Source organism: Lemur catta, chromosome 12 (genome assembly GCF_020740605.2).
Source record: "Lemur catta isolate mLemCat1 chromosome 12, mLemCat1.pri, whole genome shotgun sequence".
Lineage (NCBI taxonomy): Eukaryota > Metazoa > Chordata > Mammalia > Primates > Lemuridae > Lemur > Lemur catta.
In genome coordinates this window covers 52,306,399-52,330,961 of record NC_059139.1, presented here as the reverse complement: position 1 = coordinate 52,330,961, position 24,563 = coordinate 52,306,399, and the positions used below count along the sequence as shown (strand labels likewise).

Genomic DNA, 24,563 nt, shown 5'->3' with positions numbered 1-24,563 from the left:
AGGCAACAGAGATTTCCTTCCCACAGCAGAGACTCTGCTTCTCCGAGTGTGCACTAGACAAGTCACACACCTCGTCCTTTAGGCAGCAGTGGCATTGAAGCTCGTCGTGCGACAGTGTTCACGCAGCAACTATGTGCTCTTGAGTATACCCTGTGCAAAGCACTATCTTGGGAGTCTACACTGTTGTTTTCGTATTTTGATTCTGGACAACTTATGAATTTACCCATGGGGTTCCTGGTGGTTTTGTTTATTTTTTTTTAAACACATCATTATTCCTTTTCCTGTAGTTTAGCAGAACTGGAAAGGTTGCCTTCTCTTTGCCTGTATAGACCTGAAGACACTCCCACATATGTTACTAGTTCTACCACAGGACTAAGACCATGAGAGCAGAACCAATTAAAAGTTGGTGGGTACAATAGCATCTCCTAATCTTCCTGTCGGGGAAAGCAGAGCTGGGAGATGGACCGACAGCTGGCCACTGCAGCATGGAGCCATAGAAACAATGAGATTATGCTCTAAGAGGTCCTTCCAACCCTGGAATCCAATTCAGGCTGAACGGTCAGTAAGGATGACCCATCTTACTGTCACCACCACCACCACCAGGGGCCAGTGACACATACTGCTCACTCTGTTAGTCAGGTTAGGACCGGGAAGCAACAATGATCATGAAAAAAGTAACCGCGCAACCTATACATTATTGAGCACTTACCAGACTTGGGTACCATCAAAGGTGAACCTCTTATGTCAGGAAGTTAACTGGAAAGTATTACATTACTGTGAGCTCTTAGGTGGCAGAGTTGCTTGATTTGAGAGGAGTCTTAAGACCCCACAATTCATCTCCCATAACACACCCACAGTTTTCTTCTTATGGCTACTCACATCATTGAAGTGCTGGCTGGTTTTCATAATGTAAGGTGTTCTTTCATTTTTATCCAGCTTCATCCACCCTTGCCCAAGAAACTCTCTGAAAGTTCAAAACAAAACACAAAAACCAATTAAGTTTTTAAAAACTGGTGACTATGATCCTGGGTAATTATCATGAATATTAGATACATTAAACTTGACAGTGCCTAGAATGTCACCTGACCCCTGCTGCTACCGACCTCTCAAACTTTAGCCCAACAGTAGCATTTCACCCCTTGATACCAAAAAGAAAAAGATTTTTCAGTTTCCACCTTTCTCTTATAAATGTTTAGAACTTTGTCCCTGTTGGGATCATACAAAGGCTTCTCTAAAGTTGGAAAACCACCACCAACACAGGAGAAATGAAGAGGTTAAGTGTTAATTCAGAAACCATGCCTATTTTCTCAGGATTAGTTTTTAAAAATACTAAGCTTTAGCAAAGAGTTCAAAACAATGCATCACTACCAAAAATGCTAATCAAGAACAGAATTTTTTCCTCCACTCTGCTCTACCATTCTTCTAGAGGACGTAGGCTCCAAGGGCAGGGATTTGGTGTTTATCCCCAAAGCTCAGGACACTGTACATGGTGAGGGCTGAAACAATGCTCCTTGTTACACTTTCACAGCATGAGCACCTGGCCAGGCTGTTCAGTGGGTGGGAGCTGAGCTGGTCAGAAGCTCTGCCTTCCGAACTTCACTCCTGAGCAGGTCGCCAGACCCCAGTAAGCAACCAGGGCATGCAGCAAGACAGAGTGTGTAGGAATTAATTTGTATAGGCATTTAAAGAAACAAAAACCTTGAAATGACTCTGACACATTCTTTTTTTTTTTTTTTGAGACAGAGTCTCACTCTGTTGCCCGGGCCAGAGCGAGTGCCGTGGCGTCAGCCTAGCTCACAGCAACCTCAAACTCCTGGGCTCAAGCGATCCTCCTGCCTCAGCCTCCCGAGTAGCTGGGACTACAGGCATGCGCCACCATGCCCGGCTAATTTTTTTTACATAGATTTTTAGCTGTCCAAATCATTTCTTTCTATTTTTAGTAGAGACGGAGTCTTGCTCTTCCTCAGGCTGCTCTCGAACTCCTGAACTCAAACAATCCTCCCGCCTCGGCCTCCCAGAGTGCTAGGATTACAGGCGTGAGCCACTGTGCCCGGCCTGACACATTCTTAATACAGAAATGTTGACTGAGTCCTCGGGCAAGGTTCTTTGTCCCTTGCTTTTGTTGGTACCACTCCCATCCTGCAGAGTGCTGGACACGGGGGTGCCAGCGGCACAGATGGAAATAATTGGTAGATATTCACACAGTCACCGAGGGGACAGGGAGGAGAGGTGGGGAGGGCCCCAGGAGCGGACAGCAGCAACCACAACGGTTCTGACTTTGCTCTTCCTCCTCCACGATCTCCCATTCTCACTGCGCTGGAGGCTAGTGGGGGTGGGTAGTGGTGGAAATGGGTGGGAAGAGACACTGTGGGTCCTAACTCAAGTCTTCAAATAGTCACTGGGTTGATTCTAATGGCCTGTGGGGCATATTCCTATTTTAATTTGTTTTTCATGTTCACAGATAGGTCTGTGAGTGCTGGAAGAGGGGCAGGGAAAGAAGATAAAATGCATTGAAGATCAGTCTGCAGGGGCATCCTCTGCCCCTGCCCTGGTGTCTCTCTGACTCTCAGCCACCTGCCCACGCCCGGACCCTCCATCATCATGGACAGCCTCTGCTCTGCATAGGACATGGAGCACATTCATGTCTCTCACCCCACCCTCCCTTTACCTCCAATTTAGCTGTTAGTTCACAGAAAATTCTCACCGTTGCCATCTGTCCAAACACAGGCCTTGTTCGAGCAGCTACCAAATATGACAGCTGGAAGGGACTTAAACAGCCTCCCCTTACTCTACACACAGGAAACTAAAGGGCCGTGTGGTGACGCTTAGCAATACTTGTGGATTTATGGAAGTGGGTGAAGAACGGTGGCAGAATTTACAGCCTTTACCCTAGATCAGTGTTTCCCACGGCGTACTCTCGGACTCCCCAGAATTAGCTGTATTTTCTCCTTGACAATACAGTTTCCTGGGCCTCAACCAAATCTACCTGAATCAGAATTCCTGAGGGTGCTATCCAGGAATCTACATTTTTAAACAAGCTTCGCAAATGATTTTAAGCACATTGAAGTTTGAGAACCACTATTGTAACTGTAGTCAGGTTTCTGGAATTCAAGGATAGAAGTGTACAAAGACATTCACATTCTGTGGTAACCCTAGTCCATATAGAAACACAAGAATGGCTGTTTTGAGAGTCCTCAAATCAATATTTCCAATATAAACTAGAATCAAAACACATTCAAGTGGGGCCAAACCATCTTGAGATTAAAACTCATACCTCTGGGCATGTGTGAGCACACACAGACACACACACACAACACACACATCTGCCTTAGGAATAACGTCCCCTCTCTCAGCCAGCCAGGGCAGCCAAGCCTGCTGCGAGGCGCACTCACTCGTAGGGGATGCTTCTGAAAACGATGTGGTCCAGGAGGGTGATCTGCTCTGCCAGCTCCATGGCTGACAAGGTCTCGAAGCACTCGGCCTTCAGACAGTCAGTCTGCGAGAGAGGAAGAGGGGAGATGAAACACTCAGGGCGGGTCAGTGAGGCAGGCAGCTGTGTGTGTGGAAACGGGACATCCGTCACCAAGTTCTAGCTGTGAAAGGAAATGGCGGAAAGCTCACAAATATCAAGTCGACATTAATAACATCATGGACCCATCGGTAGGCCCCACACCAAATGTGGTCCACCTCACAGAGCTTCACAGATAGGACAAATGGTCAAACACTCGGTGATAAGTTTACAAGCTCATCTTTGAGAGGGAGTTTACACATGGTTGTGCTGGACAGAAATGTGGCCGAACTTACCATTTGAATTATATCCTCTAATTTTAGGTGGATGTCATCTTGATCATCTTGTGAAAGGGCTCTAAAAAAAAAATCAAAATACCCTCCATGAAAAAAAAAAGACAATCTAGGAACGAAACTATAAAATACAGTTTGGTTTCTCCTAGGTGGGCAGTCTGAGAGGTGGGGTCTGCAAGGATGGGTAGCACAACAGGCTGCTGAGCCGGGGATAAGCGGTTCCAAAACAGAAAAACACAAGAGAATTGCCAAGACAGCTAACTGAGCCAACTTGTTACATACAAGGTTGTAAACAGAACAGCCACCGTCAACGCGAACCTGAGGGTGAGTGGGGTGTGCTCTGAGTTATGGAGATGATCTATCATGTGAGTTGGGGCATTCTCTAGACCATGAGTGAGTTGCAGTCATAGACCTGAGCGCCCCATCCTCACCTTCCACCCGCTACCCTGGGCCTTCCCTGCTGATTCTGCAGCAGAATGTGCAGAGCTGCCCCCTTCTCAAGCTCATGCAGACCAGAAGCACAGGGGGGTTCCAAACAGTGTGAGGCAGGAGCCGGCAGATAAATTCTTCCCCCTTGCTTTCTAGACAGACTTTCCTCAGACGCTTTTGGTCCTACATCCCACACACAGTGTCATTCAGCTCTCAATAAATATCTTTTTTTTGGGGGGGGATAAATGATGAATGAATGAATAAGTAAATGAACATGTAAGTTAATTAACACCTAAGCTACCGGTTTCAGAAGGGGGAAGATATTTTATGTTCAACAAAAGTTCAGAGTCCGGGAGAATTATGCTGAGTAGGCATCCAATGATATAACTTGCAACCAAGGCCAAGCATTTAAAGTTATTCAGAATGAAGGCACAAGCACATACTGAAAGTACTAACATATTTAAACAGTCCTGAACCATGTAGCCTGTCTGCTGGAGGAGGCCGGTTTTAAAAGAAGTAATGATGTGATGTTCTGTTGTATTCTGAGTTGATAACAACAACCACAAAAAAATACTAAATCAACACAGATGCTTTATTGTATTCTAACTATGTGCCAGTTACCTGCTAAGCATTTGACACTCACTACCTCCTGTACCATATAAAATCCCTTCTAGCTGAGCATTAGTATCTCTACTTTATAGATGAGGAAACAAAAGCTCAAAGATGCGGACTAGCTCGCCAGGGTTCCAGAACAGTTGTGCTTTTCCTGTTACTCTGAGCTTCTTGTAGGTCGACTCATGAGAGGCAGCTCTGCAAGGGTCCCACACAGAGCCCACAGTCAATAAATGCCACTTCCTCCTCCCTGTCTTCCTCCCCTCTTGCAAAAGCTCTTGCTGTTTGAAGGGGAGCAGGAGCCTTCTATAACAGATTATACTAGTGGCAACCCTCTCGTCAGCAATTAGCCATGTCGTTTGTGAGCAGAAAGGAATAGTCATCACATGCTGAAGGGCAGATTAAGATGAGGAAAAAATAAGTTAAACACATTCTCTTCAAAGACTCCCAAATCACATTTTAGAAGGGTTACTTGGAAGTGACCCTTTCCCAAAGTGTATGTCACTCTTTCCACTGTAGTTTCAGTTCCTGGAGAGAGATCTGTGGCTCCACAGCTCTGTGTACCAGTGGAAACTATCTCTTTTATGAGGCTGAACAATACCCTTCCCTTGGAAAGAAATGGTCAAGAAGTTAGCGCCTATCAAAGGTTCCTCTTCTCAGTGATTGAACTCTCATATTCCAAGATGCTTTCTGGTTCCAATAAGTTACTTAATATTTATGTCTTCCTGTTGATGCTACTTGGGGCTTTGAGGTTTGAGGATGACCTCTTTAGGAACTGAGTCCACCACTGTTGACCATCCAAGAAGTTGGACACTGTTTCTTCTCATTCTGTGGCATGTTAGGTATCTATAAAAATCTCTACACTGAATAGATTTTTGAAGACAGCTAGTTAGACAACTTTGGAGGGGAGTGGTATTATAGAAATATAAAAGTCTTGAGCAGAGGTTTTTAATCACAAACAGGGCAAGAAACTACCTATAGTAATTGAGAATATTCATCATTAAATAACTCCTGTGAGTCAGGGATGGCTCTTCACAGAGAAGTGTTGCTTTACTGTATTAATGTAATATATGCTTAAATACATTTTTTATGTTCAGATCTCTCTGCTGTATGGCTGGAATGCATATAAATCTCTAACTGTCAGAGCTACATCTAACTACAATAGGACGTGTTTTCATCCCTCAGCCATAACCTGGATTCACAGTTCAGAACCATGAAGCACCAAATACACTTAAAAGGAAATGGGATCAATCAAGTTGTATAAATGGAAAATTCCTCCTTCAGTTATGGAAACAAGGGTAGTCTGGAAACAGCCAAGAGCAACCAGCTCTGTCTGGAGACTGGTCCATACTTTCTTTGGGCAGACAAGGTGAGGAAGCCTAAGAAAAGTCACGATTGGCTGAGATCTAGCCTGGTTTTCCTTGGGCCATATCGCCTTGATGGCAAAACTGTTTTTCCCAAGAGGTCCTGTCAGTGCTGCTAATAGTTTAATAATAATAATTATAATCATAGCTGCAATATGAGACTAATTACGTTTCAGGGATTATGTCAACCTCTTTACACACAGGATGCAGCCTTCACAACAACCCAGTGAAGTCGGTGTTACTGGCCCCATTTTCTAAATGAGGACACTGAGGGTCAGACTGGTGGAGAAACTTGACACCTGTAGGGGCCGGGCCAAGATTTAAGCCCGTGACATCCTGCAAAGGTTAGAATCAGACTGCTTAGTGTTGCACTCCTACTGTCCCATCTACTAAAATTTCTCTTCCCTTTTGGTCATGTGCTTCTAATTCTCAGGTCACTATTCGGCAAAGAGAATGGGCACATCTTAAGCCTGACGGATGATGAGGACCTGGGATGGTGAATACGACTCATCTTATGCACCAAGTCCAGGTGACTGGTTTCTCAGGTCCCCTCTTGGTGCGGACGGAAAGCTCTTAGGATTGATTGGAAATGTGTGGCACAGGTGTCTTGAGGGCACTGGCAAGAAGAGGGCCTCACATTAGTCAACCCTGACCGTTTTTCCCAGTCTGAACACTGTCATTTCCCTGAAAGCTACTTAGTCAAATGTCCCTAGGCACACAAACTTCCAGAATGCAGTTTTTTAAGTATTAATGTTTTAAATACAAAGAGCACAATGAGCTATTTACATGGAGAGGAAAGGAACAGCCAGCACCCACAGGCATAATCACTCATCCCCTGGAACAGGCTTTTCCTGAATACACATTTACAACTTTAAAATCTGAAAATAGACTCAGTAATGGAATCCCTAAGTTTACTTAGATGTTTTCAGAGACTGGAAAAAGTAAATAAGGCCCCTAATTGTGTCCTAGGGCTGCCCTAACAAAATACCACAAACTGGTAGCTCAAAACAACGGAAATGTATTGTCTCACAGCTCTGGCTAGAGGTCTGAAATCAAGATGTCAGCAGGGCCATGCTGCTGCCGAAATCTACTGGGGACTCCTCCCCTGCCTTCTCTTAGCTTCTGCTGGTTTGCCAGCAATCACTTGCGCTCTTTGGCTTGCAGCTGCAAATGCCTATCTCTGCCTCCATGGCATGGTCTCTGGGTCTGTCTTCCAGGGTCAACTTCTTATAAGGACACCAGTCAAATTGGATCGGGGGCCACCATATCCCAGTAAGACCTCATCTCAACTGATTACACCTGCAATGGCCTTATTTCCAAATAAGGTTACATTTTGAGGTACTGGAGGTTAGGACTTCAACATATCTTTTTGGGGGGGACACATAAAAGCGCCTATACCAAAGAACGGTCTGGCTATGGGATCTTCAGCTAATGAGGACTAAGATGACCTATGGGCTAGCTGCTAGAGCATCACAAACACAAATCTGGCATTGCTGCGTCAGGGAGGGACTTCCAAAAACACGGTGGACTGAGATAAAATAGACTCCCCTGCACACATAAGCACTTTGGATAACATGCACAAAGAAAACAAAGTAGCAAAACTTGGAAGAATGAAAGGATTATTTGCCGAGATTGTAAATGAAGAGGGAACTAGAAATCAGAATGGTAAGAGAGTACCAGGCCCTAGCAGATAGGTGCTGGGCTTCCCACTCGCAAGTGGGGAAAGAGGATAGAGCCATGAGTGAGCTGGGAAGTTGTAACTGGAATGTCTGCACAAAGCCATTGATGGCTTCCCTTTTCATGGACTAGAAAAAAATTCACCCAGCACTTCAAGAAGCTGTAAGAAAGCTTGCTACTCGCTTAAATGCTGGGTGTAACAACTATGGACACAAGTCTCTAGTGGGATACCCAAAGTTCAAGCCTTTATCCCACAGAGGTGTGGAGTTGCACTTTATACAATCCCACACAATCACACAACCTACATGAGGTGGAAATCCTAAACTGAAAAGTTGACAGAAAAATTGGTTTAGGACCAGTGAAACAAGAAGCCGAAGAAAATGTGTAACTCCTCTGGGATGGCGTATCCACAGTCTAGGTGCACAAGACTCCCGAGAAACACTACCACCCTGCTTACAAACATGATCTTACGATAAACAATGAGGAAAAAAAATCTCTCTGCAATGTCTGCTGGACTCGCAGGAGAGGATCCCTAAGCCTTCCTTCCTTTAACTTTTGGCCCTACAGTAAACCACAGTCTGGCCACACAAGTAGGCGCCATCGCAATTCACTTGAGTTATGCCACCCAGACCAAAGTCTTCCTGAGACAGCAGCCTCCAAATTGCCCGCAGGAAAGAGATGACAGATAATACTTTACTGGTGAGAACACAATCCCTGCTGCCCCCAGGATTCTCAGATTTATCCTTCTGGTTTGATAAGATCTTATTTTCTGTGAACACAGCACAAACAAACCGATGTAATTCAATCAGCCTCTGCCATTGCTTTTACCTCAGGATGTTTGCTGTGGCTTTCCTTTCTTGGGGAAGAAGGTCTGGGTCTCGCAAAACTTCTTCTAGCAAATTTAGGACATTCATCTTTAATTCGTTGTTGAGCTCAAAATCCTAGAAAATAAAATGAATCCTTTTAAATTTTAGTTTTGAAGGGTTAATAAAGCTCTGTGACATGTGGCACCATGCCTCATGATAAATTCTCTAGAAGCTATGGAAATTAAAAATACATGGACCCCAGAGCTCCCGCCACCCCCAGAGACCTTGATTTGCTTGGTCTGGGATGAGGCCCTGGCGTTTGGCATTTCTGACAGGCTCTCCAGGGGATTCGAATGTCAGGGTTAAGAACAGCTGCTCTGGGGACAGCAACTGGGCAGGGTCCTTAACAAAGCTTACAAAGCCCCAGCCAACCCCTCCAACCGCTTCTCTCACTCTGCTTGCGTCCCCACGACCTCCAACAACACACCACACACTCACACACTCACTCACACTGCCCTACCCCGAGCAATGCCTTCAGTTCCTCAGAGAGATACGCGCTGCTCTTAGCCTGGAACACAGTGCCTCCTCCCCGCATTTATTTCTATTCATCTTTTGGGTCTAGGAGGTGATATGCATTCTCCCCAGAATCTTCCTTAACTGATGCAATGGAGTTAGGAGTTTTTTCTTTGTGCTCCCACGGAACACATAACTCACCCCTATCATAACACGCTGATTGTAGTGTAAGGGCCAATTTAATTGCCTGCTTTTCCACTGAACCAGGAATAAGATCAGTAACTGGTATACAGCAGTAGCTCAAAAAATATTCGTTGCAAGAATAAAATCTATCATTTGGGTGGTGACTTCAATGAAGATAGCTAAAACTATCAGCATGTATCTATATCAATATAGACATGCTAAGGGCTAAAGAATAATACAAACTGATGGGGCCACCTCAAACCAACACAGGAGTGAGACTGAAGTGCAAAGTAGGGGAATATGAGCATCCAAATGAATGATAAGAGTAGTAAGCAATAATCAACTGATCAAAAAGAACCTCAAAGTTCTTACTGATGCTTACAAAGATAGATAGATAGATAAAGAGGGTAGAAGATAAAACTGTGATTTGTAGTGGAATTACAACCAGTAAATGCAAAGGAATAAATGAGTTCGAAAATTGCCATTTTCAACCAAAACAGTCATCATGGGTTCAGGCAAGGATCATGGATGGGTGCTAATATGGCTGACTAAAATATACTGGGACAGAATTAACAGTCTCAGAGTACTCCCTAGAGCTTACCTATTAATTTAAAAGGGAGAATCTGTCAGATAGCACCTTACCCAAGTGATCAAAGTTATCCCCAGTGATGGAAGAAACCATCATGTACCTACTAACAATGTTCTGTAATGGAATACATCACTTCCTTAGCATTTCCGCCCCAAATGCATAATCTTGATCTAATTGTGAGGGAGCATTGGCCTGTACTCTTCAAAAATGTCAATGTCATGAAAGAAAGAAAAACTGAGGAACTCTTCCAGTTTAAAGGACACCAAAGGGGCCACAGCTAAATGGACCATGTGAACCTGGATTAGACCTGGGGTCAGGAGGGGAATGCTTAGAAAGGGCTTTACTATGACAACTGGCACAAACTGGATCAGAGCTAGGCACCAGTAGAGAGTATTCTACCAATGTTAAATTTTCCTTAATTGATCATTTTACTGTTGCCTATGTAAGAGCAGGTTCTTGTTCTTGGGGGACAGGGGAGAGAGAGAGACTAAAGGTGGTAAACATGTTAGCCATTAGCGAGGACGCTAGATGTGTATCAGTGTACTTCGTTTTATTCTGGAAATTTTTCTCTTGATTTGAAAATTTTCAAGGTCAGTGTTGGAAAAAAAGAATAGAATAGAGTTCTAAGGTAGAGTTGTGGCTCTTGCACTCTTTTATTAAATGTATCTGTATGAAACACCTCCAGGCAGCATACTGGCACTGTCAGATACTCGGAGACGAACAGAACACTGCAAAGTCCTGCTTTCAAGGATCTTGCTCTGATAGACTGTACCTTCTTATGTGCTGGCATGAGTGTTTACTTTCCCCACATAAAGTGACATATTATAACACACTTTAACTTTAAGGAAAGTAATTTTGAAACACTGACATTCTGAATTGTTTTAATGGATTAGAGAGAAGGTTGCTAATTGCAATGAATCAGATAAAAAGAAAACAGCAAAATTTTCCTACATTTAGTAAAAAAAATTTTTTTTTAAGTTCATTATTTCACAAATTTTAGACAATGCAGAAGTCTAACCTAACTTGAGTATTTTTGCACCTCAGTTTGGTGGCAAATGGTGTAGTAGCTTATTCTCAATATTTCACTTTTCACTGTTTGACAATAGCACCATTTCTTTGGGAACAAGAGCCACTGGACCCAGGAGTCACACAGATGTTAATGTCTTATTAATCTTAGGGCTTCAGATGATATATTTTCCTAAAATTTCACCTACTTATTGTCCAACAATTAATATTCTCACTATTAATTTTTCTTTTAAAATGTTTCCAAGCAGAAGAGAGTAATATTTTGCTGGTGTTTTTTGTTTTCCTTTGTTCCATACCCTCCCTTATTTCAAGGTAAAGGGAATGCCGTTTATAAACAGGTAATGATAATCGTCTCACCTACTTTAATCTGTGTGCACCACCAAAGAATTTCTCAGCCACCAGGAGTCTATTTCCTTAATGAATATTTGATATATATTAGTGAGACAACCGAGTCCTCGTGTAGCTATGTCAGCTCTCTAATGATGCAAATAATCTGATTATCATAAACGGCGCGATTAGTGTGAAGGACATCCGGCTACTGTTTGGGCCTTGTTGAGGATTAATTAGTGGTTTAATTAGCAAGCATCACCGAGCACTTACTGTGCCCCATACTGGGCTCACCTGTGGGCCCCAGGACAGCACGTGTGTGAACGGTCTTGTTAAGGAAAGCAGAATGTAATTTTATTATTCTGAGCTCTGGGAAGACTGGCTTGAGAAGGACCTTTGAAAGACTTAATGAAACCAGCAGAGACACTATTTGAAGCATGACGGACAGTTACAGTTGAATATTCTCTGTGCTGCTGCTGATATAAATCGGACTCTCTGATAGCTGAGTGTGACATGGAAGAATTTTCACTCACAATTTTTGCTTACATTAGTATGGGTTTTTACAAGGTCTAAAGTAATCTGTTGTATATAATTTTTGTTCTTCCTCAGTTGACCTGGCAGCAGACAAGACAGGAGGCGTGATCTCGTGATCTCCCTTCACACATGGGCCACCGAGGCTGGAGAGATGTGACGGGACAGGCTGAGACAAGAACACAGGCCTTCCGCCTGACTCCTGCCTGACTCCAGAGTCCTTTATATCTTCCCTTCGCCAACTGTCCTGTGCACAGGACTCACTCGGGGCTCCACTAAAACGCAGATTCCGCAACCACCGGTCGGGAATGGGGACTGAGATTCTGGGTTTCTAACAAGTCCCACATGATGCCACGCTGCTGGTCCAGGGACCACATTTTGAGTAGCACTGCCTACGTTTATTAAAAAATAAATAAATAATAAGCAAATAAATAAAAGCTCAAAAAGTAAAAAAAACAAAAATCGGAATCTGCTGATGTACTGCCTAGAATGTGTAATTTCATTCTTTACAAATGCATGTAAAATACAGAATTGATCGTTCCACAATCCCTGTTAAAAATATAGTAGCTGCAACTGAATAAAAAAGAAATCTAAGGCAGCAAAAAGATACTTGCCCTATTAAAATCCAGAGCTCAGTTATTCACAAGAAGTCTGGGCGACAGCCATTTTGTCACTATCCAGAACGTCATTTTTGGCTGCGTTTCCCCAAGCCCTGAAACCGGCAGAGAGAACGCTGGGCGGCACAGGCGCCACGGGGCGCCTTCCCGGAGGCAGCGCGCCAGGCGCCCACGAGATGGCGCTCCGGGGTCGGCCGCAACTCGCGTCTGCAGCCGCCTCGGGCCGGGACCCGGCGGGCCCCGCGGGCTGCAGGGCAGGCAGAGCCCCGGGCAGAGACGCTGCCCGCGAAGGTTACCACGCAAAGCCCCACGCGCCAGGTGCGTGAAGCTGAGGCCCCCAAGACACCCTGACATAGTCACTGAAGTTGCCGCAGCAGCAGTATTTAGTGTAGTTTTTGTTTTCCAATTCGCGAAGCGGGAATGAGAAGACAGGATGGGAACAAAGAAACCACCCTGGGATGCGGGTCTGGGAACCACCTCAAAGAGGCGACACCTGCAGCGGAGAGCGCGACAAAACTGTCAAGCAATGGAGTGTGGAACGAGCAAATGCTTAGGAGCAAAACATTGTCAAGTGATGATGTTAGAATGAATCCTCCTAGAGAGATAAGCTACTGTGAGAGGAGGCTATTTTACCAAGATTTTATTGACTCAGACATGATTAGCAAATCATATATGATTTTCCCTAGGTTGGTAAACAACTGAAGCAATTACAGTCATAACTAAGACTTAGCCAGAGGTTGCCCCACGCTAGGTAATATTTTCGCCACTTTATTACCTAATTTAATCCTCAGTGGAAATCCTACAACATAGTCACTATCATTATTCACACGTGACATTTGGGGAAGTCAAGGTACAAAGAAGTTAAGTATCTCATCCAAAGTCACACAGGTAGCAAGTGGCAGCAGACCCAGGACTTGGACCCAGGCAGTCTTGGCTAAAGCCCGAGTTTTTAACCGCTGCACCGCACAGCCTCTTGAGGAAAAGCAGCGATCAGTGGATTAGTGCTGGCTGGCTTGGGGAAGGCGGGGCTGAAATGTGAAGCAGTCGCTGCACCTGGAACTACTTCCCACCTGTACTATTTGAGACAGGGATCTCGAGGCTCTGGTTTCCAGTCTGAACAAACCAGTTTGCATTAATAAGACTAGATCATACGACAGAAAAATAATCTGTGAAGCAATAAATCAGATTCTCTAGCACTTGAAAACTAATCCCTATTGACAGCTTAGGAATTTTGGAAGTTACATTCATTCTTTCAGGAGAACAGGGTAATAATTAGTAATTTACTACATGAGGCCAAGGGAACTCTAGGACATTGGGAAAGTCTGACTCAATAAACAAAGTTTGAAGATAAAGAGAATTATGAGAGTAATTTTCTCATTGTAATCAGTACAGTGTATTCCTAACAGTGGCCAGAGATTTTAAAAGGAAAGTGGAAATACTGCAGAGTGTATTAGAACCATACAAATACTTTTAAAACCTGGAACAAAGAGCTCATAAAGGAAGGCCTCAGGATGTGTTAGGCTCAAAAATAAGAGACTAGGGTTTGACTTAATGATTTTTGAGAAATGAAAAGCATGCTACTGTTTTCTGTCTTCTTTGACTTCACAAGGTGAAAAATTTAATTTAAATTGTGGTATAGATTTAGACTGGGCCATTTTGCAAACGGGAAAACTGAGGCAAAGATGCTGAGTGATCATCTCAAGATGTGTGTAGATCAGCAGTGGCAGGTCCGGAACACACACCTCTGATTCCTCATTTGAATGAACTAGAGATAACAGGCCTCTAAACCAGTGTGGTTTTCAAGTGTTCTGAGGAGAGGAAACTTTATTCAGAACTCCAATGTTGAAGCTCTATTCCAGGGGAGATTGTGCTGGCTAAAAGCTGGGGTGGGGCACCCTGTATAGCACCGCTCCCTTTGCCCACCGGCCACCATCCCCGGCCTGCCTGTGTCCACGCCACCTCTGGGCAACAATGACTCTGAATCAGGGCTTCTCTCTGGAAAAGTGAAAGGGCAGGGTTTTCCAGCATTTCCTGTTGCATAACTACAAAAATATTTTAAAAGCCTCATTGTTCACACAATGAAAAAGAACATTCTAATTGAAAAACATAAAAAAGGGCAATAAGTTTGGAATTAAACTCTGCAAAGCAATGCCATAGTACATGCTCAACACGTATGAGTCATTAATTACTTACTCATCAGCTTCTTGAATCTTCAAAGAGGAACAGGATATACAGGAAATGTGTACCTGGCTATCATCTAGGAACTTATATTTCAGGTAGTAAAACCTGGAGATAATTAAGCCCCAAGTCAGGTAAGCACAGTGCTTACAAAGTTTCTGGTAAGCCCCTGAATTTTTGTTGAATGAATGGACAAAGGTCTGTGCGGAGGGTACTTGACTTTGAGACAAGTGGTAATATGCTACCTAATTCTTAAACTGGAGGTTTGGGGAATTAGTTTAGCAGATGTAAAGTGGGAGGATACTAGGGGAAGGCACAGTGCAAAATGTGGAAGATATGTTAGAACCAAAATAACTGGGAAGAGGCAAATGGCAATGAATGACACCAATTCAGTGAGAAGGGGGAAAAAATCCAGAAAACCATTTATTCGATCATTTTCTAACAAATGACTCTGCGTTTGAATGACTTGATAAAATTCAGCCTCTGGTTTGGAACAGCTGTGGTTATAGGAATTTTTAAATACTACCCACAACCCTGAAATCAGATAGCTCCCAGGCTTACATCTTTAAGCCTCGAAAGGGAATCAGTCAGGTTAAAAAGCATTTATCAAAAAAAAAAAAAAAAAAAAGAGAGAGAGAGAATTTTTCCAAAAGCTGTATTTTCCATTAGATTTCTAGATAGGTGGTTAATTTATATGGATTTTAGCTTTCAAGACGATGACAAAGACTAGAGGGGAAAAGAAAAGTCTGAGAGGGCCTGCTTCAAGCTTGATGTTTAAAACTTTCTTAGTTAAATAATGTCACCTGCCAACAAAATTATCTTTAAGTCTAATATAAGCCTTAGGAAAGTACTAGAAAGTAGTCTATTAGTTATACTTTTTTTCTCCCTACTCTGATCCATAAAAGGGAAAAAGACTGATGAAGAAAGCTAGTAGGGAAATGTACATCATTCCTTCCCCATGGAGAAGATGCATTCAGAGTTAGAGGAACGTGGTAGAAGTAGCAGCTTTGACATTCATCCAAGGAGAGACTTTATGCAAAGAGATTGGAAGCTACAGGTTAGTGACATCTGGGGGCAGAGTGGAGAGGAGAGGACTACACGGAGAAGGGCAACAAGTGGGGCAAAAGCATGGAACCTGAATGAACCAGCAGATGCATGAGTATTAAGTCAGCTACTGGTATCCTGAGGCAGCTCTAAAATGACGGAAAGCACGGATCCAGGCCCAGCCAGATCCAATGAGGACTAGATGATGTCACTGGCCATCATTCCCTACACTGAGGACTCAGCTGCATGCCATGGTCTCCAGAAATGCTTCCGAGATCCAGGAGTGATTATGAGAGTGGGGAATGCAAATTAGGAAAAATAAGCACCCCCCAACATGGCACTTGCATCAGAAAGCTCTTACGACAGAGATAAGCTGTTCATGTACATAAAATCCCATGTGGTGCTTCTCGGTGATTTCTCTGTCAATGAAACCCATCCACAAAAGGTTAAAGAACCCCACTAGTTCTACAGGGAAAACTAAATTTGTGTCTTGGCAAGTAATGGAAACTGAAAATAAATTCTATTGAAGATACTGAAGCCTCCTAAAAGCTTAAATCTAGTTCACACTGACATAATAAATCCTGATGTAAATGTCTCTCCATAAGGAGAGTTTAAAAGACAACAATGGGGATGTATAAAAGATAAGAAAAAACTTTGGTAAGTAGTGAAAGGAACTAGGATTTTCATACTTGGTTGGTTGTTTCCCTGGACCAGAGAAGAAGAGTGAGAGAATAAAAATCTATCTTTAGGGTTTAAAGAAAAGAAAAAGAAAGAAAGGAAGAAAATCCATACCTATTAGATACTAGGTTCTTATGTTTTGTATTTTCCGGAGCAGTACGACAAATAATTCATTTGTGCATTAGAGCTCCACACAGATCATTTTGCCAATTTTACGATGAGGAAACTAGCTAACATTGGAATCCAGACTCGTGTTCAGGTTTCTGGATTTCTGTCCTCACAGGAGTCCTTCTTGACCCAGGAATCTCTGGAGACCTAAAGTGAACTGTGACGCCCAGGGCGTCTTTCCTGAGAGGAGAAGGAGAGCACAAAGGCCAGGGAAGCAATGCCGCAGCTCTAGCACTGTAGGGGTGGAGAAAACATCAGCCCATGTGCCCAGGAAATCAGAAGGGGCCAAAAGGACCTGAAGTGGCTGGACTAATTAAATTAAACACATCATTCTATATTTCATCTTGGCTGCTCCCATGGGAAATGTGAGTTTGTGAACAAACACTGGTGTGTAGCTGGTGGATGTCTGGGATCTCTTAGCTGAGACAGGCAGAGGGTGACAGAAAGTGGTGTGGACAGCTGGAAGGGAATGGGCATCGATTAACAAGGGTGAGACTAACATAAAAAGTATACAGGCCATTGATTATCCTGCAACCGGGTGTTTGTCTAAAGCTGTTTGCAAGTTTGAAGCAGTAGACAACTAATTTGTCATTAAAAAAATATTTCATGGCTGCCAGCATCTCACACTGACACTAGATTGTATCTCCTTGTTCCTGGTATCCCCATCGGCTCCCACTGGCTGGGGACAGGCCCTAGGAGCCTCAGCGGTACTTTGGGTCCCTGAGCAGTGGGGCAGCATCTAATCCACCTGTCAGGGTGGGGATGTCTAAGGTCTCAATGCCCTAAGAACAGGGGGAGTTTCCTGGCCCTTGCACCATGGACAGCTCTCACTGCGCCTCCTGCAGGCCAGGAGGAGGCTTGCACAGGCGACTGCTGTCACCGTCTGAACAGGGGAGGCACTGCAGTGGTCGTCAGAAGGGACGCAGTGCCCCCCCACACACACACTGTCTTTAGCACGTACAAATCCTTCGTTTGGGCAACACAAAATAGAGTCCGGGACAAAAGTCACTTTCCTATGGAAAGGTTTAGAAATAAAGGGGAAAGCATTGGCAGTGTTAACACGTGGCATTCTCTCTGTTCTGAGTCAGAGGTGGGTTTTTTCATTTCACATGTTGAGCTGTCCGTGTCTCAGGGGTTGGCCGTCAAAATGGCGTGGCTGTGAGATTAGGGGTTCTGAGCAAGGACTGTGTAGCCACACAGGTGTGAAACCTGGCACTGCCATTTGCCATTGTGTAATCTCAGGGAAACGATTTCATCTGTCTGAGCTTCCATTGCTCCATCTGTAAACAGGGGTAATAACAATATCTACCTTCCCTCCCTCAAAAGGGCACAGTAAGGAATAAACAACAATATTCGAAAACTGCTTAGGACAGTGTCTGATACATAGTAAATAAGATAGTATTTGCTAATTTTTTTTTTTTTTTTTTTTTGAGACAGAGTCTTGCTCTGTTGCCCAGGCTAGAGTGCCGTGGCGTCAGCCTAGCTCACAGCAACCTCAAACTCCTGGGCTCAAGTGATCCTCCTGCCTCAGCCTCCCAAGTAGCTGGGACTACAGGCATGCGCCACCATGCCCGGCTAATTTTTTCTATATATATTTTTAGTTGGCCAGATAATTTCTTTCTATTTTTAGTAGAGACGGGGTCTCGCTCTTGCTCAGGCTGGTAATTTTTTAATTTTAATTGGGAGTCTGTCATTCAGAATACATTCTCACAGAGAGAATGACCTTCTAAGAATTACGTTCTCAAGTCACCTATAAGAGACCCTGTGCCCATATGGTAATTAAACAATACCAAACCTCAGGCTGGCTCCTAGAACAGTATTTGTTTGTTTGTTTATTTTGGGGGGAGAGACAGGGTTTTTCTGTCACCCCAGCTAGAGTTCAGTACTATCATCATAGCTCACAGAACCTCAAACTCCTGGGCTCAAGTGATCCTCCTGCCTCAGCCTCCCAAGTAGCTGGGACTAGAGGCACATGCCACCATGCCTGGTTAAAGGCTCCCAGATTATTTCTATGGAATCCAATGCTTCCTCCTCACTCAGGGGACTCGGGACACATCTCCCCTGGAAGTCTCTTCATCCTGTGGTGGTGAAGACTTGGGGAAAGGGGTTTGTAACACCTTGAGCATCTTCAGGAGACCTGGGACGGGAAGCACCCCCAGACAGCAGAAAGCGCTGCTGCCCACAGAGGCATTCTTCCCCCTGCAAGAGCTCCAAGGTCAGGCCTCCACACGCTGGGACTGTCTTGCAAGTAGAAGAGAAGATCCAGTCAGTGCTCAAGGGCAGTGACTGGGCAGGGAGTGTGGACGGAAAAGTACCCCCTGGCCAGCTAGCTGGAGCAGGGCTGGACAAGGAGGGGAAGAGCTGGCAGCAGGCCTGGAGCTGTCAGGAGAGGTGACAGGAGCTGCCTGCTTAGTAGCTGACTGTTTCTTACACCTCTCATTCTCCACCCACACCAAAAATTCTGTACTGTGCTTGTCCTGGCCCAGCCTCCATTTCAGATTTGGAACAAAGAATACATCTGAACTTAGTGCTCTAATTTGATGCTGAATTTTGTGTTTTGCTAAGCGATGGCAAGAAATAAAAAAATTAAAAAGGGGTCCCTGTCATCTGTCAAAATAACAAACAGAAATGTATGTGTAAAACATTTTGGGAAAATCTGATCCCTGAGATCCTTGAACACACTACGTAGAGGCCCCCACGCCGGCACCCACCTTTCCAGCTCAGTGGGTCCGTGGCCTGGGGCTGCAGGACAGAAGGATGCTCACTGGTTTGTTTCCTTACTAGGAAAAAGCCCCTGTCTTCTCTTTGAGATCTAGAACCCCACCACCGACGTTCCATACAGGTTTGGCTTCCCTCTCCATAAACCTAACATAGGCACCCCCGTCAGCAGGCTCACCCCATCAGGGCCCTGTTTCAGGGGGCTTTTGGGAGCCGGGTCTGTTTCCCTGCTGTGGGTTTGAGAGGTCTAGAACTGTGCTGTTAATACTGCAACCATTAGTCAGTCACATGTGGCTATTTAGATTTAGTTAAATTAAATAACATTAAGACGTCAGTTTTTCAGCCATGCTAGCTACATTGCAGGTGATCGGTGTTAGCGCCATGTGGCCAGAGGCCACTGTGCTGGACACAAGAGTACAGAACATGTACCTGGGCAGTGCCGCTGAACCCCTCTGACACTCACTTGGCTCACTGGTCCGGTGAGGGCAACAGCATTTGCCTGCCTGAAGGTCAAGGTTTGGCCAGACACCACCTTCACAAGGGCCACCTCTACCCGGGGCACCCACCTGTAACGGCTCCTCTGTTCTACCTCGTGTAATCTTCACGATCGCCAGGAGGAAGAAGTGGAATTCTCCCCATTTTTACAGATGAAGAAATGGAGCCCCGGAGGAGCTAAATCGCTTGCTCAGAGCACAGCCAACAAATGCCAGAGCAGGGTGCTCAGCCCAGATCACCCCAACTGTGCAGCCCCACCGCGTCTCCTACAGGGTTCCAACGTCCACTCTGGCTTTGACACCGGTGCTGCACAGACAGCCTGGGCCTGGGTTCAACTCTCACTGTGATGCCTGCAGATATAGACCCAGCTGCCATGAGCGACTACAGAGTAGCACTGCAATAGCTACGAATTCTTGTCTTGTGCCTTAGACTACACTTATTTGGTAATTGCATTCAGAAAATGTTATGGAATATATATTTTAACAAAAGACTAACAGAGTATGTGTGTGCTTATATGTTTATAGGACAAAGTATACATAAAACCTTTTTATGATGGGAAAAGGGTGTATATACGTAAAAAGTATCATAAGCAAAGCTACAAGTAAAAGAACAAACTGGGGAAATGAGTATTATTGGCAGATACAGGATTTTATTCTGAATATATAAAAAGTGCATAATGTCAATAAGAATAATACTAAAACTAATAGAACACTGGGCAATGCTCAGGAAGAAGGGCATCGACTGGGAGGGGCCCTCTCAGGTGCTGGAAATGTTCCAGATGCTGATCTGGGTAGTAGCTATGTGGGTATGCAGACCGTAGAAAGTCATTGAGCTGCGCACTTGAGTGTCCTTTATATGAAGTATGTAGTATCTCAATAAAACCCACAAAAGCATGTAAACTGAAGTATAAACTCAAGAGTTCTTCATTATCAGCTAAATACACATCTCTTTGTTCACCATAAAATGGATGTACGAGGATCTAAGCAAGTTAGAAATACAATATCTGAGCTATTTTGACAGATTCTGTGAAACTGCTCTCCCAAGAGATCCTTCACTTCCCGTATCGTAAACAAGGATGAAATCATCAAACAGCATTGCTGCTTCTTGCCAGTTCCAGGACACTGCTGTGTGGGTCGCCCTGCATGGAGTTCTGGGCAGGCACCCAAGTCTTCCAGCACCTTTTAGTTACAAGAATGGTCTCATTTTAACAACCCAAACATCCAGTCCAGTACATTAATCAAAGCTTCGGTTCAGTCTTTCTCCTGCCCTGGCCTGGCCTGCTTCCAGCGTGGCAGCCTGCACGGGGGCCCCTTCTGCCCTCTCCACCACCTCCCCCACGTGCTTGCTGTTGCTTTGGGTCCTGCAGCTCAGGTCTGGGGAAAAGGATGTAGTTTGAGGTGATGGTACAGTGGGAGCCGGGCCCTGGCTCTTTCTGGATGTGGCAGGTGCACAGTGGCTAGCTCTTCCTCTTGTGGGCACCTTGGTGGGGTTTTGCAGAGCTCTCTGCTGGAGACCTGAGGACAGCTCCCCTGGCCCAGGCAATGTCTGTCCTCCCGTGAGTCACTTTCAACTGCCTGAGGCCCAGGCTGCCAGTAGTACACCTTCCCCGGACGCTGTGTATGGGGCTCACACCACCCCTCCAGCAGTCTTCTTGGGCAGGATGCAGCTGCCCGGATGGGACCCCACGGGTCCACCTTGTTCAGGAGAGCGCTCATGGATGCCGCTCACTCCCAGTGCACCTGCCTCTCTTCACGTTGCCGGGCAAGCACCTTTCTCCTTCACACAGGGGAGGCCAGCTGGGGGGTGTCCTTGAAGTGTCTCTCATGTGGCTTGACGTGAAAAGGAAGCCTGTCCTCCCCTTCCTCATGGTGGCAGAGAATGTACACTGACAACTCTGGAAATCACCCTCCCTGTCCTGCCTCAGTTTCCCACAGGTGGGCGATCACAGTTGCTGGCACGACTGGTTTCACGAGCTCTCAGCGTGTCTTGCCTCAGTGGCCCAGTAGCTCCCTTATGGATATACGGGCTTCTGCTGCCTGCTGTACCTCCTCCTGTGCCGCTGGTCCTCCGCCCGGGGGCCTGAGACGATCAGAAGAACCAGATCTAACAGCCTGACACACACGCAGTTGCACCGAGTACACGGCTCATAGTGGGTATCTCTGCCCGGGGACTGGAAGCTCCTTGAGGCGGAGACCAGAGGGACCCTGCTCACTCTCACAGCCACTCTCGTGCCTGGCACGCACTGGTGCTCAGGTCTTATTCATTGAATGAATCAAGGAGGTGAGAAAATAGAAAAAGGAATAGCAACGATCTCTCTATAAACTCGTTTGGGAAGGAGAGTTTTATGTAAGTAGGTCATTTTTGTCCAATCTCATGTTTTTAAAGCATTCCCCTAAGCCTACAGTAAGAAAATGTGTGATTGTTTCATCCTCGGCCATTGTCATTGAGACAGGACCCAGAGTCTGATGATGCCAGTTGTAGCCTGTGGGCACAGCTGCAGGCTCCTTTATCAGTGTCATCGCAGGGGCTGTGAAATCCCTCAAATAAACGGACAGGTATCTCTTCAGAATCGGTTGGTCAGTAAGATAATTCAGGAAAACTGAAATTGCTATAGATTATACATGCAAGGCCTTTGACAGAGACTTGAGTGTGGATCAGAATTGTCTCTAGTCGGCCTCCAAGTCCCTCGCCTGTCTGTGCACAGGAGATAAAAGCAATCCCAGAAGCATCTGGTTAAAAGCTCTGCAGCTCCAACAGCTGCAGGGACCTGGGAATTGTGTAAATGACACAGAAGGCCTCCCAGCAGGAGATGCTCGAGAAGCATGTGGGCACCTAATGAAAACACTTCCTTTATTTAGATCGTCTACACACACAGCCCTGATTTCCGGCTCATTAGTGGTTATAGTCTCTGTCTTGGCTGATTGTGGAAACTTTAAAGGCTAGAAAATGACCTCCAGGAGGGAATGAACAACAGAAACATTAAAACATAAACTCAATTTGACAACTATTTACTGGGCCCGTGTCATGGGGCCAGTGTCACAGAACTACGTGAAAGGAGATACAAAGACGAATGAGATGAGCTTGTCTGCAAGGACTTTACTGGCTAGTCACATAGAGATAAAATACCCATCTCTCCTGTCCTTAGATGTAAGAGATCTAGTCACACACATCTATATTGTAACCTTTAATTTTCATCACATCTTTGGGAGAGCTAGAGCAGGGATGGTTTTTCTCATTTTCAGAAGAGGAAACTAACATCCAAAGAGGCTGAGAGACCAGCGCAGTGGCCCAAGCAGTGGCAGGGCTGGAATAAGAACACTGGGCGCGGTGGCTCATGCCAGTAATCCCAGCACTGTGGGAGGCTGAGGCGGGAGGATAACTTGAGCCCATGAGTTTGAGACTGGCCTGATCTTAAACATAGTGAGACCCTGCGTCTAAAACAAACAAACAGACAGACAAGAAACCCACACAGGTCCCCCTGACTCTGGGCTGCTGCACCGTCTGCTGATCCACACACAAGGCGCATAAAGGAGAAACCCAGCTCGGTCCTGTGGCTTCACTTTCAACTAACCAGGCAACAATGAGTGAGGAGGTATAGTAAAACGAGGAGCAATCAGGCCAGAATGTACCAACAAATGAAGACTTTTAGAACCCTCCAAAATGGAACATTCTAGCCTCACCAAATATTAACTAAAGACAAGGCTAGAAGGTTCCAGGAGAAGAAAGGCTATTCTAGCACCATGTAGGGTAGAGTTGGGAGGTGATATCCTAGGGAACTCTTATTTCTCTGGAACCCTGCCATCCTACCCCCATCCCCAATACCTCTGCAACTTTGTATTTCTCCTGAATAAAGTTCAGGGTAGTATCTGCCAACATCAGTTACCCTTTATGAGAAATGAGAAATAAATACATGATGTCTATTTGCAGTAGACTTGATTCTCTAGATTATTCGGGGACAAATCTACATCTTGGTCCTTCACTGTAGCTTTTCTGTTTCCATAAATTGAAGTGGTGTCCTTGGGTAGTTTGCCATGTGAGAAAAAATGCAATTGTCACCATGCTTGGCTGTATTTTTGAAATGAGTACAACTCCCTACTCATTTTTTAAAAGCTACTGATTCAAAGTAATCGGGTTACCACAATAATACTGCATTCTTCTTTAAGTGGGCTCAACAGAGTGAATCAGATAATTAAAAACCATCTTCTCCAAGCCCTTCATTTTATGATGTGAAAACCAATGATAATAAAGGTGAGGGTTGGTTGGCAGAGTCAGACTATAAGTGTAGGTTTTCAGACCAGCAGTCCCGTCTTATAGCTGGATGCTGCCTTAGGAGAGCAAAGACCTTTAGATAAACTTGGATCAAGGTACCAAGATGGGTTTTTATTCTTTAAGCAGCATAATGGTTCACTTTCTTAGGTCCCCAGAGTCAGGGACCACATTCACACCTCCCCTGAGCTGAGATGGCTCACGCTACGCCCACGGTCGGGGAGAGGAGGCAGTGGCCACACGATGTGGTTCCCAGCACCGTAAGCTGAGACCAGCTCTGTCTATTTCAGCTGTTTACCAACCTGTCCCTGAGAGCCTGCCCGGCTTACTTAGACTGCCCACTGTGGAGGCTGAATGACCACCAGGGGGCCAGAAGCCAGTCAGTAAAGGGAAGGAAGGAAACCTGGACACTCAAGCCGGAGGAAAAAAAAGCCCTAAAGCAATGGCCAATAAGTGGAGATGTACCAGAAACATCCTGCACGCTGTCATACACTTGCATAGAGAGGATGACTGAGAACTCGCTGGGGAAGGAAGGTGATAG

General features: G+C 45.1%; 1 protein-coding gene across 1 annotated transcript in view; it reads right to left on the bottom strand.

Moving 5' to 3' along the window:
* Positions 1-24,563, bottom strand: part of RASGRF2 (Ras protein specific guanine nucleotide releasing factor 2) — a 217,034-nt gene that overhangs the window by 11,796 nt on the left and 180,675 nt on the right. Inside the window, exons 20-23 of the mRNA XM_045565878.1 lie at positions 8,712-8,824; positions 3,805-3,865; positions 3,393-3,496; positions 880-964 (exon numbers count right to left, since the gene is read on the bottom strand). Of these exons, the coding sequence (XP_045421834.1) occupies positions 880-964; positions 3,393-3,496; positions 3,805-3,865; positions 8,712-8,824 (363 nt within the window). The remainder of the gene's footprint in view (positions 1-879; positions 965-3,392; positions 3,497-3,804; positions 3,866-8,711; positions 8,825-24,563) is intronic.